Source organism: Acinonyx jubatus, chromosome D1, assembly GCF_027475565.1.
Source record: "Acinonyx jubatus isolate Ajub_Pintada_27869175 chromosome D1, VMU_Ajub_asm_v1.0, whole genome shotgun sequence".
NCBI lineage: Eukaryota > Metazoa > Chordata > Mammalia > Carnivora > Felidae > Acinonyx > Acinonyx jubatus.
In genome coordinates, this window is record NC_069390.1 from 19,250,123 (window position 1) to 19,269,553 (window position 19,431).

General features: G+C 35.5%; 1 protein-coding gene across 3 annotated transcripts in view; it reads right to left on the minus strand.

Annotated features, from left to right (window-relative positions):
* The window catches only part of TTC17 (tetratricopeptide repeat domain 17), a 125,246-nt gene that overhangs the window by 64,733 nt on the left and 41,082 nt on the right, over nucleotides 1–19,431 (minus strand). For all 3 annotated transcript variants that reach the window (XM_027072857.2, XM_027072856.2, XM_053203280.1), the window contains exons 12-16: nucleotides 18,960–19,075; nucleotides 18,638–18,803; nucleotides 17,368–17,445; nucleotides 17,008–17,232; nucleotides 6,523–6,709 (exon numbers count right to left, since the gene is read on the minus strand). In XM_027072857.2, the coding sequence (XP_026928658.1) occupies nucleotides 6,523–6,709; nucleotides 17,008–17,232; nucleotides 17,368–17,445; nucleotides 18,638–18,803; nucleotides 18,960–19,075 (772 nt within the window). The remainder of the gene's footprint in view (nucleotides 1–6,522; nucleotides 6,710–17,007; nucleotides 17,233–17,367; nucleotides 17,446–18,637; nucleotides 18,804–18,959; nucleotides 19,076–19,431) is intronic.

The following is a 19,431-nucleotide window of genomic DNA, read 5'->3' on the forward strand; positions in this document are numbered from 1 at the left end:
CTATATTTTTGCAACAGTATCCTAATGGGTCTCCCGGTTTCTGCCCTTACCTTACTACAATCTATTTCCAATAGAGCAGCCAGAGGAAAACTGTTGATATGTAAATCAGATCATTCTTCTTTTCTGCTTAAAATCTTCCAAATCATACATCTTTCTCTTAGAGTAAGAGCCCAAATTATTAGAATGGTCTGCAAGGCAGTAAAGATATGGCTCTTTCCTCCTCCCACTCATCTCAGCTTTCATCTCTTACAAGCGAGTGCAACCATAGAGGCCTTCTTGCTGTTCCTTGCAAAAGCTGTTAGAACAACTATTCTCTCTGCCTGACATGCTCTTATGCTGTATGCCTGCATGGCCTAAATCCTTACCTCCTTCAAGTCTTTCCTCAACTGGCACTTCCTCAGTGGGGCCTCTTTAAACACAGTTTGAATCTCACCCAACCTCTTAATCTATTTTCCCCTTAGCACTATCTTCTAACATACTAAATACTTTATTATATTTATCATCTGCTCTGTTTCTCTTCACTAAAACGAAGCTCCATAAAACAGAATTCTTCTTCTGTTTGGTTTCCAGTTCCTAGACTAATGCCTGGCACATGAGAGGTATTAGTTGAATAGATGAATAACTAAGCCACACTCCATTTCCTTTAGTTAAAAGAAAACATTCTGATGCTTTAGAAGGTTATATCCACCATTAAATTTCATTTTTTCTTAAATATTATTTGGCCAGACTAACAATCTGTAATAACTGGAGGATAGTTGTGGAAGATCGTAAGCAGGGACCAATAGGCTCATTCCTCAAAAGAAAAGTAATGCTTTTTTGCATGTAGAAAAGTTCACATCAAAAAACCAAAAAGTATTAAAATATGTATACACATATTCAATGTCTTTTGGAGGCTGAAGTGTAAAACCACTGGTTATCAGAATTTGACCTACTGTCCTAAGTTCTTATGAAAACCCAAGGTAACCATTTTGTTCATGAAAGCTAAATGCTGGGAATCCCAAAAGATAAATATTACCTACTGAGATAATAATGCAAGTACAGCCACCAGATCTGTGTGCAACCCAAGGCCACGTGGCAATCTAATCATGCAAAATTCGGAAAAGACAAAGGTGCTAAACTGAAAGGGACCGTTTCAGGTGTGCTTTTAGGGTTAGGACTGCCTCATAATCTAGTTCAGATTCAGATTTTATACAGGGATGTAGGTATCTCTTTTGAGTGATGACATAAAAAGTATGGTGAATATACCATTTTCATAAAAATGTCTCAGGAATTTATAAATATGAATTATTTCAATCACAGCAGTGGGATAAATTATACTTGCTGGAGTAAGAGAACTGTGCACAGGAACCACACTGGCCTTGGAAGGCAGAGGACTCAGATTTCAGTCTTAGCTCTACCACTGAGTGACACTTGAACTGAGTAACCCATGATCTTTGCTTCTAGATTCATAAAAAGAGGACTCTCCTTATTCCCCCTCTACCACATAGATATTTGTCAAAGGATTATTTGTTAACCACATAACTAAAGCCCTTTTTAATAAAGAAATACAAAATCTAGACAGATTACATTATCAAGAGTTACATTTGGCTCTGTGGCACAATATGCTTGAAATTTTAGGATTTCGAGACCTGTAGTAAATTAACCAACGTTTTAATTCTTCTTACAGGAATAAATGGAGGGAAGCTAACTAGTAGCATATTCAAAAAGGTATAAAAAACCGGATCTTTATGAATGTATCTTTTTTTTTTTTTTTTAAGCCGACATCTTCATTAACTTTTAGGAAGAATGTCATAAAACAAAAGTCCCTAACTGCAGGTAGCATATGCTGGATAGTCCACAGGAGGGCAGCAAAGTCCAAGATTTCTTTTTCTTCAAAATCTGAACTCCAGGTAAGATTGCTTTAAGCTACAAGTTATAAATCTACAGAAATTTAGGTTGAAGAACACAGATTAAAACCACAGGTAATGAAACTAATTATAAAAGGAGCTATGATCTAGGTAAACAGGTAACTATAAATACAGAAACACTGTGATGACGCAGGATAATCCTTCTGCACACTGCAACAGATATTAAGGCTCATGTACATGATTTGGAAATTCTTTTATTATTTTTGTCTGTAGGTGAAAGCTTTCAAATACATATTAAAGAAAAACATGCATAAAATTCTAAGCATACCTAGATGTTAAGTCTGAGTTCTACATATAACATTTACCCATCATTTCTAAAGATCTGGGTCAATATTTTTTTTGGGGGGGGGTGGTCAATATTTTTAAATGGACATGTGTCTCAGTGAATTAAGACAAGACCAGAGAAATCCTGGTTAGGTGTTTAATTTTATTCAGCAAATATCAATGCCACTATCAGTGGCATACCTGTAGGCATCTGATGTAAATGAAGTCTAATAAATATGACCTACAATTGGTCTTACATTTTCTAATAAAAGTAAAATAATACTGGATGAAATATACTAAAAATAAAACCATGCATATCAGAGACATAATAATAAAACAATCTAGACTGCTTAAGTAGAAAATATCTTCACTACATGTAGCTTTTTGATTTGCAAATTAGTGAAGTTGAAGGAAATAGCATTTAGAAAATGTTATGGAGCAATGAATGCTTGGAAAATCCACTACATGTATTTCTGGACTTCTCTTCAGATTTAATATTTAATTATTCTGTTTAGATGGTTATTGAAACTTATTTTCCATTTTTGGTCCTTACAGAAGATAATCATTACTTCATGAGGTTTCATTCTTTGTGAGACCTTTATTTTTTCCAATTAAAAAGAAAAGTCCTTTTGTTTAATGTTGAGCACTGAAAAGAACTTACTTATACTCAAAAGCACTGGAAGTTTATTTAACAGATTCCATTTTACTTTAAAAAGGGCCAAGTATGTTGTTATTTAAGAATGGGCTTGCTGAAGCGGCACACTCAGTTCTACTTACTCAGGTCTACGTTTAAATCAGATTGTAAAATAACAAACCAATAAAATATGGTAAAAGAGTATGTATTTCAAAACTGCCAAGATAAAGGCTTAATCAAAACTGAAAGCACTAGCTTCTCTTGTAACAGTCAACTCGAGTGCCGACAATGTATAAAGCAATCTATTAAGTTTTCCTTCCCAGCATTCTTGAAATTGGGGTGGTAATATAAAACTACCTATAAAAGACAAGGATTTATTAAATGCTATTCAAAGGAGGGAGTGAAAGAGAGAGAGAGAGACGATGTCAAGCACTTTCTATATAAGAACATACACACCTAATACACGGCAGTCAATAAAATGATTTCCAGATTAATAAAAGTTTGGGAAAAATGTCAGATAAGTAATTAAGCACTGATGTATCCTTCACAAGTCGAAAACTTTTGTAAGCATAGTGATTATGTATTTTTTAAACTGAACTAATTGGTACTGAGAGGTACCAGAATACAATACCTGTGCAGACATACCAAGAAACATAAACTGAAAATCCGTGTGAAAAATTCCATGATTACATATTGAAAGCAATAAAATACTTACTCATGTTAACACACTGCCTACAATTTTACCATTAAGTTCATACTACCCAAGAGATTATACTATATTATAGCTGCTATAAAAATAGTTACCAATATGTATTTGTAAAGAAAATAATTTGTCAAAGAATAACAGTGGCCAGAAACAGTATTTAAGATAGGTTTTCTAAGAGTTTAACAATTTTTGGTCTTCAAAAGCTTATCTCAGAGTTTTTAAAAATGGTAGCTTTCAAAGAGACCTTCCTAAGAGAATGACTTAGGCTGGGGAAGGGGTGGGGAAGGGCAGCTTAAGTTCTTCTCTAATAAAAACCAATATGAATTCCTTGATTATTATATGGAAAAAGAATCATAAGCTTTGTTGGTATCTTGAAAACTTCATATCGTCATAATAAAAATCTCAGACAGATAACATGGCAGACAAGTAAAGAGAACTTATGAAGCTTATTTCAATATTGCAAAAAAGAAAAAGCCAAAGGTAGACAATCATGTGAAGGTACAGAAATGATAATCATTATTCAGAGGTTTTTGTCTATTTTTCATCAACCATTTAGTAAAGCTCAGAGATAGTTACGGAGGAGAAACTGTTTGGGTTTTCAAATATAAGAAATTCATGGTATCTGTAAGAGATATTTGTTTCTATGAAGTTTCAGCCTTTCAAAGCTGGAACTCAGCAAAGCATTACTTGTTACTGTGGAAACAAGTAATGCAAAAACATTGTCAAAAAAAAAAATCAATACTGAATGAAGTCAGTATTATCCATGAGGTTTTAAACTTAGAAAATGCTATAGCATACATTTCATCAGGGGTACCACTATTTATGGAGGTGTTACTAGATGGCAGATTCTCTTCTAAGATAACTAATCACAATGTAACAGGGGCTAAACTAAAAAAAAAATTGTTTTTATTAGTGAGCTCTCTCTGAAAGAACTTTTATTGTATTGGATCTAGTAACATTTGCGGGATATCTGGACTACTAAATACTATGATACTACAACTTTGTAGATTTGTTTCAGGTTATTAGTTTCCTGGGCTAGTTGAAGTTATACTCTGGGGAAAAACCTCCAGACAACGGAATTTCCTTTCTTGACATGAGTGACATAAAATAATAATAAATTTCAACAAACTAAAATCCTAAGCAAAAGCATGTAAAACTAATACTAAGGAAAAGGCTTTTTAGAAAAGGGGGCACTATATACCTACAAAATTCTTCTTTCTGATAACAAAGAAGTCAAGAGAGGCAAGGGAGATGATAGCAGGGGAAAAAAGAGAGAGAGAGAGAGAGAGAGAGACTATTAGTAAAAGCAGCTCACTGAAAAAAGTGAAATTCTGTTTTCAAGGCTGTTGTTAGTAATCTAAGGAATTTAAAAGTCCACGACATGTTTTCTATGATTAAGTAAGACCCGTAAGATCCATTAAGGTCTGAATATTCTGTATTTATTATGAATTCCTCATGGCTCACTTTTACCCAACACCTATTATGTGATAAGGTCTTATTTACTCCTACCAACAAGTCTATGAGACAGATCTTGCCTTTCATTTTACACATGAGGACACAAGTTTCTTTGCTGGGATGAGAAACATGGTAATGGAAGAGTTAGGGCTCACACACGAATCTGTAGGACTCTGGCACGGGTCCCTCCACTGCTGCACCATCAACACTGTCTTAGGCCTTCAGCCTTCATGCAAGAACTCCAGTTTACACCGTGCTCAGTACTGAGCCACAGCTGAGCTATGGAGTTACGGAGCTGCGGGATTTTTGGTTTCTTCACTAAAAAACTGGCTTCTAAAAACAGAGGTTAGACTGGGAGAGAGCCAAAGCATGAGAGACTCTTAAAAAATGAGAACAAGCTGAGGGCTGATGGGGGGCGGGAGGGAGGGGAGGGTGGGTGATGGGTATTGAGGAGGGCACCTGTTGGGATGAGCACTGGGTGTTGTATGGAAACCAATCTGACAATAAATTTCATATATTTAAAAAATAAATAAATAAATAAATAAATAAATAAATAAATAAATAAATAAAATAAAAAAGCAACCAGATTAAAAAAAAATAAATAAAAATAAAAAACTGGCTTCTGATACTTAAAAATGTAAATACAACTTACTGCCTGTCATTTCATTAAAATCCTAAGGCAGTCTTGTACAGGTGAATCTGGAAAACCAGTTTGAAGTGCTAAATCTACCGGTAAATTGTTGATGTCTTTTAGATAAATCACTTAACCAAGTGAGCATTAGGGATTTTTTTTTCCTTAGGTGAAGGTGATGGACTGATAGCCCTCTGCTTGAATATTATGATCTAATTTCCACATTGACAAAGCACCTACTGTGTGTTCTACAACAGTGAGGTTCTGAGGATCCATATGTATATAAACCTCACCCCTCATAATTCAAGTCAGACTCTTTTTTCTTGAAGTCAAAGTTAAATAAGTAAACATAATCGAACTCCTAGGGAGTTCTAACTAATGAATTTACAGTAGTTCAGATATTAACTCAAACCATTACCCAGGTGGACACACTTATGCACATGCATATATTTTGGTGGCTGTGTGAGAAAGGGGAAGAATGCAAGAAGATACCAATTAATGTCACGTGACTGCTTTAGAGGTGTAGTCAAGATCTGGATCACTTTCACTGGAAGGCAAGGGGGTGTATTTCAGTGAAAGAAGACAGAAAAACCACTTAAATTGTATTGCAGATTGTCTTTATGGACAGAAAATGTACCCTTTACCATTAATATCGATCATTAAAAAAATCATAGATTTTGTGGAGAGAAGTCTATCAATTTTAGTCAAATATACTTTAGCTGGCCTTTCTCATCTAGGGTTCTGGGAATTACCCCAAGGCTCTATATAGTAAGGAATGAATTAACTTCTTTCCTATGTATACAGAATATACTAGTTACATAAAATCCTTGGGAAAAACCGAGAAAATCATTTTGTGTTCTGCTGATCAGAATAGGAACCTTGGTTGTGTTCATCATTTTGTCGGCACTTAATATAAGCTGCTTACCACTGCAAACAGAAGAGGTGATGTTGTACAGAAAAGGATAAAACTGCATACAGCGAATCAGCTTCAGGCTGTTTTCACATTCTGGGCATTTGGTAGTTAATTTCAAAGCCTGTCTAAAGGCCTCAAGTGCCCCACTGATATTCTTCAGAGCAAGGTAAGCATTTCCCAGGCTCAAAAAGGTCAGGGGCTGAAAAGACAAAAAAAAAAAAAAAAAAAATTTAAATGTTAGTGAATTAATATTTTCTGAGAGTTATAAAACTTTCACAGTATATGTCTTTTAGCTTCTTTTAGGTTATCCCATAAAAGTTAATGGCTAACTACCTATTTTAATTACACCAGTCAAATCTACACTGTAACAAATGTAAATTTATTTTTTTACCTTTTTACTATGATAAAAAATACATAGTGTAATATATACTAGTCTTAAGTGTACAGTTCAATGAATTTTTATATGCATATATATCCCTGTAACCAGCACTCATCTCAAGATATAAAACATTTAGAATGTTTCTAATACCTCAAAAGATTCCCTTGGGAAGGGGCACCTGGGTGGCTCAGTCGGTTAAGCATCCATCTCGATTTCAGCTCAGGTCATGATCTCGCAGTTTGTGAGTTCAAGCCCCGTGTGATAGTGCTGACAGTGTGGAGCCTTGTTTGGGATTCTTTCTCCCTCCTTCTCTCTCTGCCCCTCCCCCCCTCAAAATAAATAAATAAACTTAAGATAAAAAAGATTCCCTTAGGCAACCCAACCCTAATCCTAGAGGTAACTACTGTGGTGATGTTCTATCACCATAGATTAGCTCTGCCTGTTCTTAAACTTCATATAAATGGAATCAAACAGCATATTCCCCTTTTATGTGTATATAATCTTGTACCCTTTTGTAGATTCTTTCAGTCAGTACAATATCTAAGGCTTAAGAAACGGAGTGTTTTTTGGGTTATCAGTTTATTTTTTTAAAAAACTGATATGCAATATTTACCATGTGAGTATACATAGTTTGCTTATCCCTTCTCCTTCTGATAAGATTTGGATTGTTTCCAATTTGGGGCCATTATGAATAAAGCTACTATGAACATTCTTGCAACTATCTTTTGACAGACGTACGTACTAATTTTCCTTGGCTATATACTTTGCAGTGGGTCTTAAGGTAGGCATATATTTAGTTTTATGGGCTACAAACAAACAGTTTTCTAAAGCAGACGTACAAATTTACATTCCTACCGGCAAGTAGGAGAATTTACTGAGTTGGTATTGTCCCAGTCTTTTAAATTTAGCTGGTTTAGTGAGATGATCAAGTATCATCTCAATGTGGTTTTTAACTTGTATCAGTAATGATGTTGAATATTTTTTCATGTGCTTATTGGTCATTTGAATTTCCTCATTTCTGAAGTGCCTGTTGTTTTCCCCATTAAAAAAAAGTAAGCTGTGTTTTTCTTCGTAATTTGAAAGAGTTCTTTATATATGCACTAGATATGAGTCCTTCATTGGAAATATTTATTGCAAGTATCTTCTCCCAATCTGGGGTTTGCCTTTTTATTCTCTTACTGGTATCTCTGATAAACAGGACTTCTTAATTTTAATGAAGTTCAATTTTCGCATATATGCATATATATAAAATATTACATATTTATAAAAATATGTATTTTACAGTTTGTGCTTCTTTTTTCAGTTAGTGCTTTTAAAAATCTTTGCCTACTGTAACATCATGAAGACCTTCTTTTATGTTTTCATTAAGAAGCTTTATTGCTTCATCTTTCACATTTTGGTGCATGATCCACTTCAATTTAATTCTGTGTACAAAGTGAGAGAGGAGTCAAGGTTCATTCCTTTTTCCATAGGGATATCCAAGTAAGTATTCCAGCACTACTTACTGTAAAACCAAAAGGTGCCCCCATCCCCCTAAACTACTAGTGTGCCTTTGTCATATGTCAGGTGACCATATATGTAGGGGCCTATTTCAAATTTTTTAATGTGTTCCATTGATATATTTGAGTATCCTTGGGCCAATGCCATACTGACTTAATTACGGCAAGTCTTGAAATCTAGTCATAGAAGTCTTCCAACTCTGTTTTTTCTCCCCCTCACTCACAAATATTTTGGCTATTCTAGATCCATTTCTGCATAGATTTTAGAATCAACTTATCCATTTACGCATACATATGCATTAAGTGCCAGGAGCTTGGGATTGAATTTATAAATCAATCTGGAGAGATTTTACATCTTAACAATACTGAATCTTCCCATCCATGAACATAGTGTCTCTTTCCACTTATTTAGGGCTTCTTTTTCTTAGTAATGTTTTACAATCCGGTATAGAAACCTTATACAGCTTCCCTTTGAATTTATTTCTAGATATATGATATTTTGATGCTATTATAAATAGTTTTTGTATTCTCTTTTTCAAATGTTTGTTGTTACTGTTTTCATAAGCAACCCAAAGTATTCGGTTTAGGTCATTTCAGTTGAAATACACCTAATGCCAGGTAATTTGTATTTGCTTGTGTACAAACCATTTATTCTACACTTACTTTATCATTAAAAATATTTTAAAGGATCTAAGAATGTTTTGTTCTCAAGTTGTGCAATATACCCCTATGAAAAGCAATACCTATGATTTATACAACTACTTGCTTTTGATTCAGGCTGTTAAGGTCATCCAAAATGTCTCACTATAACCAAGCCAAGATGTATAAAATATTCCAGATTACAGAGGTATAATCAAAGTAGCTCTCAGATTACGTTTAAAATCTTACTTAATGGTTCATACCCAGATACAAACTCAAATTTAGACTTAGATTTCTAATTTAGACTTAGATTTCAAAGTGTCTTTATATTTTTACATAGGGAAACAAATGTCTATTCCTATGACCAGAATGATGGTTGTGCAAATATCTTACACTGAGATAAACTAATTACCATTTTGTAAAAAAAAAAAAAAGAAAAAAAAAAAGAATTTTCATCATTTCATCTAGAAAATAATTACTGAGTGTTTACTAATGTTTTAGACATTGTTTTGGACACTGGGGATACAGCAGAAAATAAGAAACATAAGTCACTGCCTTAGAAGACCTAATAGTCAAGTGTCACGAAACCATGAGGGTATCACGCAAGTATGAGAAAAATGTGATGGAGAAGAGCACAGCAGGGAAGAGGCATTAAGTAGACCACAGTGGGGTGTGGAGTGCCATTTTTAATAGAGTAGTAAGGGAAAGACTTACTGAGAAGTTAGTATTTTAAAGGATTTTAAGGAGATGAAGCAAGCTCTCAAGAATCTTGGTGGAGTATTCCAGAGAGAATATAAAGTATAAAGGCACTGAGGTGGGAGCATGCCTAGTATGCTCAAGGAACTGCAGACAGGCCAAGTAGTTAAAACAGAATGAGCAAAGGAATGATTTCATGGGGATGAGGTCAGAAAAGTAATAAGGTCATGTAGGATCTTCTACACTATTATAAATTCTTGTCTTTTACTATGAGTTATATGGAGTACCACTGCAGAGATCTGAACAGACAAAATGACAACATCTGACTTTTTATAAGGATTCACTGGTTGCTGTATTGTGAAGAGACTGTAAGGGGACAAAGGCCAAAAGCAAAGACACTGTTAGGAGGCTAATGAAATAATCCAGATAAAAGATAATGGTGGTTTGGATCAGACAGCCTGGCAATGGAGATGATGATAAATAGTGAAATATTTTGAAAATATTAGCAAGGTTAATTACCCTGAGAGAGAAAAAAGTGTGAAGGACGGCTCCAAGCTTTTGTCCTGAGCTATAGGCTTTACTGTTTCCTGAAATGGGAAAGACTGAGCAGTAAAGATTGGAACGATGTTAAGGAGCTTAGTTTGGGCCTTTAGTTTTAAAGTGTGTTTTAGACATCCACATGGAGATGTCAAGTAAGCTGTCGGATAAAGAAGTCTGCAGTTCGGAGCAAAGGTGATAGGTGATTCAGCGGGAAATGATAGAGTTATCAAGATATGGTGCTAGAACAACCGGATATCTATGTGATATGAACTCTGATGAATGAACTTTGATCTCTACCTCCCAGTACAAAAAAAAATTTAACTTGAAATGGATTACAAACCTAAATGTAAAACCTAAAGCTACAAATCGTCTTGAAGACAACATAGGGAAATATTTTAGCATATTGTAGAGTTAACTGTTTATTTATTTATAATTTTTTTTAGCATTTATTCAGTTTTTTTATTTTTTATAAATTTTTTTTTTTAACATTTATTTATTTTTGAGACAGAGAGAGACACAGCATGAATGGGGGAGGGGCAGAGAGAGAGAGGGAGACACAGAATCGGAAGCAGGCTCCAGGCTCTGAGCCATCAGCCCAGAGCCCGACGCGGGGCTTGAACTCGCGGACCGCGAGATCGTGACCTGAGCTGAAGTCGGACGCTCAACCGACTGAGCCACCCAGGCGCCCCAGCATTTATTCAGTTTTGAAAGATGAAGAGACAAAGCATGAGCAGAAGTGGGGCAGAGAGAGAGGGAGACATAGGATCCGAAGCAGGTTCCAGACTCTGAGCTGTCAGCACAGAGCCTGACATGGGGCTCGAACTCATAGACCGAGAGATCATGACCTGAGCTGAAGTCGGACACTTAACCAACTGAGCCACCCAGGTGCCCCGAGAGTCAACTATTTGAAGACAAGTAATAGCAAAACTAAAATAGAACTACTTGTTTTCACACATCTTGTGAAAACACCTTAAATCTAATAATAAAAATCAAAAGAAAATGAGCAAAATGCATACACAACTTTTACTTTAAAAATATAATTGGGGCACCTGCGTGGCATCTCTTTTTTATTTTTTAATTTTTATTATTTTTGAGAGAGAGACAGAGTGTGAGCAGAAGAGGGGCAGAGAGAGAGGGAGACAGAATTCGAAGCAGGCTCCAGGCTCTGAGCTGTCAGCACAGAGCCCGATGACGTGGGGTTTGAACTCATGAACCACGTGAACGTGACCTGAACCAAAGTGGGATGCTTAACCAACTGAGCCACTCATGTGCCCCAAGTGTCTGACTTTTGATTTCTGCTAGGGTCATGATCTCACGGTTTGTGGGTCCAGGCCCTACATGGGGTTCTACACTGACAATGCAGAGCCTGCTTGGGATTCTCTCTCTCTCCCTCTCTCTCTGTTGCTACCCTGCTCATGCTGTCTCTCTTTCTCTCTCAAAATCAATAAATAAACTTAAAAAAACTAAAAAAAAACTAAAAAAAAAAAAGGAAGAAAAGTATCTAAAAAAAAATACAATTAAAGGGGTGCCTGGCTGACTCAGTGGATCATGCGACACTTGATCTCAGGGTTGTAGGTTTGAGCCCCACACTGACTGTAGAGATTACTTAAAAAACATAAAGTCTTTAGGAAACAACAAAAACAACAATACAATTAAAGGATAAAGAAATTTATGTTACAAAATAGAAGTGAAATTTTTTAAAGTAAACTTGTTTTACAAATGTTTACTCAGAGGCAATACATGCGAAAGAGCATGAGTTCTGTGGCTAATCTCCCTGAGTTCAAATCCAAGCTCTGTGACTTCTGGTAAATCCTTTTGAGTTTATCTATCAAATGGGTAAATCGTACATACAGGGTTGTTGTTGAGGATTAAATGAGTTATCACATGTCAATTGATCGTTATGGTGCCTGGCTCTAATAAGCAATCAATTAAAAGTTACCAGTTAATTCATGTGCCCAATTCGGTGAAGATACACAGGAAATGAATATTTTCCAACCTTGATTATGGCAATATATATTGGCCCAAATCTTTTGGTAGATGTTTGGCATTTTGTATCAAAGCCATCATAACATTCATTCTCTCATTGACTTAGTAATTCCACTGCTAGCAATCTTTCCTAAGAAAATTATCTGGAATACAGAAAAGGCCTTATGCAGAAAATTATTATTGATAACAGCTATGCACTGTGGAACCTAAATATCCAACAAGTGAGGAGTAAGCTGTGATATATAAATTCATATAGAGTCATTATTGATGGCTAATAAAAACTGTCTGGTACTAAAACTTTTTTATATAATAATCTTTAACGATCACCAGTACAATAGTGTTGCAACACTATGAAATATTTGGTTAGAAGAAATACAGGAATTATTTCCAAATGTTGACATTTGGGGGTGGGGTGCTGATTAAGGTATATTTCTGTGATATCTACTCTGATCCACTGATTTATCTTTTTATTATTACTGTAGTACCACAACTAATCTCTAAGGGAGCTCTTTTTTCTTTAGAAGAATACTGATTGCCTTAGCTGGTGGCAGTAGAAAGCGAAACAAGTATTGGGGAATACAACTGTGTTAGCCTTCCTTTGGGTGCCCAATCATCACATCCCTTTTATATAGCATCTGTTCTCACTGTACCTGCACCTGGCACACAGCAAACATTTGATAAATATTTGCTATACTTTTTTGGCACTTGGCCTGTTGTATAGTATAGCAATTGTAAACCTTCACTTAAAATCCACTTGTGAATTTGTATATTTAAAAGGAAATTCTTAACAGGCAATACTTTCTTCTCATACTCAAAAAAAAAATTAGTTCTAATAATACCACAGATAAACTTAAACCACTCGGGCACATTTTTTCTAAAAGTTTCTTTGGATATAAAATTTACAAAGAGTTAAACACTGGGTATAAAAGCAGTTTAACTATGTATTTATTATAACTGTATTTTATCAAACGAAGATGTCATCAATTGTAACATGCATCCTTATTTCAGAGATGTTAAAATATGGAAAAAGAAGTGGTATCTTAGAAACTATAAACAAAAGTAACTAACTGCACAGGAGTGATTAACTCCATGGCCTGCATGTGGAAAGTTCAGGGCATGAATATCATCCATTTACCTATTCTTATCAATACAACCTTTAAACTGTGCTCTGGCTTAGTTGGTAAAAAGACATCTATAAATTAAAGTTGTAAAACAGTATAATATTAAGCAGAATGCATGCTGTGATGAGAAGGATAAAAAAAGAACCAGATGTTTCAGATTGACAAAAAAGTAGCAGTATATCTTTAGTAGCTATATCATTCTTTAAAAAAAATTTTTTTTAATGTTTATTTATTTTTGAAGGCAAGAAAGACAGAGCATGAGTGGGGGAGGGACAGAGAGAGAGAGGGAGACACAGAATCCTAAGCAGGCTTTAGGCTCTGAGCTGTCAGCACAGAGCTCCACGTTGGGCTTGAACTCATTAACGGTGAGATCATGACCTAAGCAGAAGTTGGACGCTTAGCTGAGTCACCAGGCGCCCCAGTAGCTAGATCATTCTTATTTAAACATCAGTTCTTACAAGTAAATTAACCACGTAATTATAAATTTCAGTCATTTAAAATAAATCACACACACACACACACACACACACACAAAAGACAACTATAGGCCAAGATCTCTGACGAACATAGATACAAAAAATACCAGCAAACTCAATCCAACAATACATTAAAAAAGTCATTCACCACAATCAAGTGAGATTTATTTCTGGGATGCAAGGGTGGTTCGGTATTTGCAAGTCAATCAATATGATACATCACATCACATCAGTGAGAAAGAATAAAAACCATATGATCGATAAACATAGAAAAAGCATTTGACAAGGTATAATATCCATTGACAATCAGAGCCCTCAACAAAGTAGGTTTAGAGGGAACATACCTCAATATAATAAAGGCCATATATGAAAAACCCACAGGAAACATAATACTCAATGGGAAAAATCAGAGCTTCTTCTCTAATGTTAGGAACAAGATGAGGATGTCCACTCTCACCACTTTTATTCAACATAGTACTAGCTGTTCTAGCCATAGCAGCCAGACAACAAAAAGAAACAAAAGGCATCCAAACTAGTATGGAAGAAGTAAAACTTTCACTATCTGCAGATGACGTGATACCATATATAGAAAAGTCTAGCTAACTAATTTGGATGTAAATTAAAAAATAAAATAAAATAAAAAGTCTAAAGTCTCCACAAGAAACAACTAGAACTGATAAATGAATTCAGTAAAGTTGTAGTATACAAAATCAATGTGCAGAAATCTGTTGCACTTCTATACACTATAATGAACCAGCAGAAAGAGAAATTAAGCAAACAACCCCATTTACAGTTGCATCGAAAATAATAAGATACTTAGGAATAAACCTAACTGAAGAGGTGAAAGACCTGTACTCTGAAAACTATAAAACACTGAAGGAAGAAACTGAAGATGACAAAAAGAAATGGAAAGACATTCCATAGTCATGAATTGGTACAACAAATATTATTAAGATGTCTATGCTACTCAAAGCAATCTACCCATTTAATGCAATCCTTATCAAAACACCAACAGCATTTTTCGCAGAATTAGAAAAATCCTAAGATTAATATGTAACCACAAAAGACCCCAAATAGCCAGAGCAATTTTGAAAAAGCAAAGCAAAGCTAGAGGAATCACAATTCTGGACTTCAAATTATATTATGAAGCTGTACTAATCCAAACAGTATGGTATTGGCACAAAAAGAGATACACAACGGAACAGGATAGAAAACCCAGGAATAAACCCACAATTGTATGGTCAATTAATATTTGACAAAGCAGGGAAGAATATCCAATATTTCTTCAACAAATGGTATTGGGAAAACTGGTCAGGTATATGCAAAATAATAAAATTGGACCACCTTCTAAATCATACAGAAAAATAAACTCAAAATGGATTAAAGACCTAAATGTGAGACCTGAAACCATAAAACTCCTAGAAGAGAGCACAGGCAGCAATTTCTCTGACACCTGCCATAGCAACATTTTTCTAGATATGTCTCTGAGGCAAGGGAAATAAAAGCAAAGATAAACTATTGGGACTACTTCAAAATAAAAAGTTTCTGCACAGTGAAGGAAACAATTAACAAAACAATTAACAAACAATTAACATATTTGCAAATGACATATCTGGTAAAGGGTTAGTATTCAAAATATATAAAGAACTGATACAACTCAACACCCAAAAAACAAATAATCCAGTTAAAAAATGGGCAGAAGACATGAACAGACATTTCTCCAAAGAAGACATCCAGATGGGCAACAGACACATGAAAAGATATTCAACCTCACTCATCATCAGGGAAATGCAAATCAAAACCACAATGAGGTATCACCTCACACTTATCAGAATGGCTAAAATGAAAAACACAAGAAACATCAAGTGTTGGCAAGGATGTGGAGAAAAGGAACCCTTGTACACTGTTGGTGGGAATGCAAACTGGTGCAACCACTGCGGAAAATAGTAAGTTCCTTAAAACCTTAAAAAAACAAAAACCAAAAAAAAACCCTTACCCTATGATCCAGTAATCACACTACTGGATATTTATCCAAAGAATAAAAAAAACACTAATTCAAAGGGATTCAAAGGGGTATATGAACCCCTATGTTGATGTTTACAATAGCCAAGATATGGAAGCAGCCCAAATATCCATTGATTGATGAATGGACAAAGAAAATGAGGTGTATATACACAATGAAATATTAACCAGTCATAAGAAAGGGTGAAATCTTGCCATTTGCAATGAGATGGATGGAGACAGAGAATATAATGCTAAGTGAAATAAGACACAGAAAGACAAATACCATATGATTTAACTCAAATGTAAAATTTGAGGAACAAAACAAACAGGCAAAAGAAAAAAAAGAGAGAGAGAGAGAGACAAACCGAGAAACAGACTCTTAACTATAGAGAACAACCTGATGGTTACCAGAAGGGAGGTGGGCAGGGGGATGATGGGTGAAATAGATGATGGGGATTAAGGAGCATACTTGAGGGGCGCCTGGGTGACTCGGTTGAGCACCTGACTCTGGATTTTGGCTCAGGTCATGATCTCACAGTTAGGGAGATGGAACCCTGCATGGGGCTCTGCACTGACAGCATGGAGCCTGAGATTCTCTCCCTCTCTCTGCCCCTCCCTTGTGCTCTCACAAGTATGCATGTGCTCTCCCCCACTCCCCAATCTCTCTGCCCCATGCTCGCCTGTGCTCGCTCATGCTCTCACACTCTCTCTCAAAATAAGTAAATAAACATTAAAAAAACAAAAGGAGTGCACTTGTGATGAACACTGGTGATGTATGGAATTGTTGAATCACTACATTGTACAGCTAATATAACACTGCATGTTAACTTCATTGGAATTAAAATTAAGAAAAAAGAAATTAAATACATCTAAAATATATCAGGGATATATTGCTGTAATGGCAAGATACAGAAAAATATAATTAGCATGATTCTACATTTGTACAAAATAAAACAAATCAATACAAAAAAATAAATGAATACATCAGAAATAAAATGAAACAAAATCTGTTTTATGTCATCTCAAAATATGCAAATTCTGCTCTGAAAAATATGCGAGATTTTTTTTTTTTATGCCCTCCCCAGAAAAATACAAATTGTGCTCTGAATTTGAGCTACCACGACACAGTACATGGAGCTACAAACATAAAACCTCACCTCAGAGCTATTGATGGCCAAAGCTTGAAGTAGCAGCTTAGTGGCATCAAGATGGAGGCCATAGTGAATCAAAAGGTTGGCCAAGTTCACAAGAGGAATGTCCTGGTACTGAAGTGGAGCCAAATTCAAAGCCCTCTGAAGACAAGCAATAGCAAAAGTGCTGTTTCCTACTGCTCTCCAGTAGAGTCCAGCTTCATTGAGTATCAGCCAGACAGGAGCATTTGGCTGAAAAAACCCAAAATACCTCAGTTAATGCAAGAATATAGTACTTGTTCTGACAGATTTTTAGTGCATGCAGTTTAACTTTTAATTACAATTACTAAGCATTTAAATTTCAGATGTCTAAAGTAGGTGACTTACCTTATTAATAGCATGAAATAAGAAAGACCCAATTTCTTCTTCTGGGATAGTATAGTTATTAATACGGGAAAGCAAAATCTGAAAACATCAAAAGGAAGACTGACTCAATTGAAAATAACAGGGAAGACATTTGAAAGAATTCTACAGATAGCAGTCTTGAGCTCCTCAGGAACAGCTAATTTGAATAGATGTTTATAAACATATATATAGATATACACACACACACACATATATATACACACATACATATATAAAAACATGAGGTCATCAGCATACCAACAGGTGTTGACCTGCTTATATGAATACCCTAGTTTCCTTTAACTAAAACATGTTAAGAGATGTATACCACATACATTATTAAGGTGATATACCATATCCCATTAAAGTCAACATAAGTGTCCAAAATCAAAAGAGAAATTTTTCAAAAGACAATAGCATCTAATACTTGATACAATAAAAAATCTTCTATCTTTTCTAGTGGGAAAAGCACTGGATCTCAATTGCTCTATGGTCCTGTAACATCTGTGCAACTGTGAGCAACTGTATGGTAGGGATCATGGTCTATTTACCTTTCCTAGTATTCCAAACAGTGCCTGGCACATAATGTTTTCTGCCTCAGTAAATGTTTGTTGACTGTAAGTAGTAACTGTTCAGTTTTAAAATTGACTTTTTAAAAAGGTTATTGTGATGGTGTGTTTTCTCTGTCAAAAAAGTAATTTTTTCATTTGTATCTATGGAATGGTATGGTATCGAATGTAGAATTTATATTCAGTAATAAAACATTCCTAGTTATACATTAACTAGTAGGAATTAAAGAACAAAGCTTAACAGAACTTCTCTATAATGTCTGTAAGGTAGCTGTAATTCATACAAACTTCTAAGGACCTCATATAAGGCCAGAGCAGGTTGATAAGGCCAGAAAGAGAATCTTCAAGCTTTCAATTTATATAAATTCATGGAGGCTTGACCATTAAATTGAAGTGGTCAGAATGGCCTCCAGTAGATGAGCTTCATTTAACTAAACAGAGTTCTGTGTTGCTCATCTTTGTAGCACTCTTAGAGAGAGTGCTTATGTGGTCTGTGTAAACAGCAGCCCTGAAGCACCTTCAACGGCATGATTGTCTTCTTAATGATTTCACCAATTCTGTAACTCTATCTCTAGTTTTAAAAACTTTTAAGTTCAACAACTACCAATTTTTTGTTCTGCCTAAGAGGCTTGTGAAGTCACCCAGTATGGACGGCAATAAACACCAGCCTAAGTGAGCCTTACTTTTCGTGCATGGTCATCTGGCATTTTGGCTTTCAGATCCATGCGGACCTCTAATTCTTTGACTAAGTAGGACAGAGTCTGGCTTTTTCTGAAGTCAGTTATGGAACAGTCAGGGGTTTGGGCCTCTTCTTCTGAAGAATAATCATCACTGTTGAGTTCGTGGATCCTGGCACAAGAAAAAGGAACAAGATTCATATTTTCAAAGTTTGGGTGATTTCAAGATAAAGACTTAACCTTTCAAGTCCAAGGATGGTGCTCTCAAAGAACTGCCAGATGACAATCATGCAGAATCAAGTGCTTTGCCAAATCCATCAGCACTTGCCTGAGTCCTTTGTTTTCCGGAGGCAGAAAATACGTTGGCAATTCCCCACCAATAGGGACTCTCGGATAACTTTCTACACAATCTGCTCTTTTAGGCCACAGAATATGCTGTTTGTCCTAATGAAGAGAGAAAGTTCTCATAAATTTCTTTGGATTCAGTATTTCAACAGGCTAAATAAACTTTCAAAAGAACATAAATATACTAGGATAGTTTGAACAATTTAGTATTTTAAGATAATCGTAGACACAGTGGTAGACTGTAAAATTCTTTATATTGAAGAGTGTTGGTCTTAAGACTGGTTCAGGGTTGGGCTAAGTCAGCTGAGCCCGATGAGATACAAGGAGACGCTTGCTTGGGGCTTCTGGGAAAGAAAAGCCGGTCTAAGTCTCTTAGCCACATAGGAGCAAAGAACATGTTACTCCAGTTGCTGCTGGCTGTCACCTCATGACCATGAGGAAGACAAGCTTTAGGA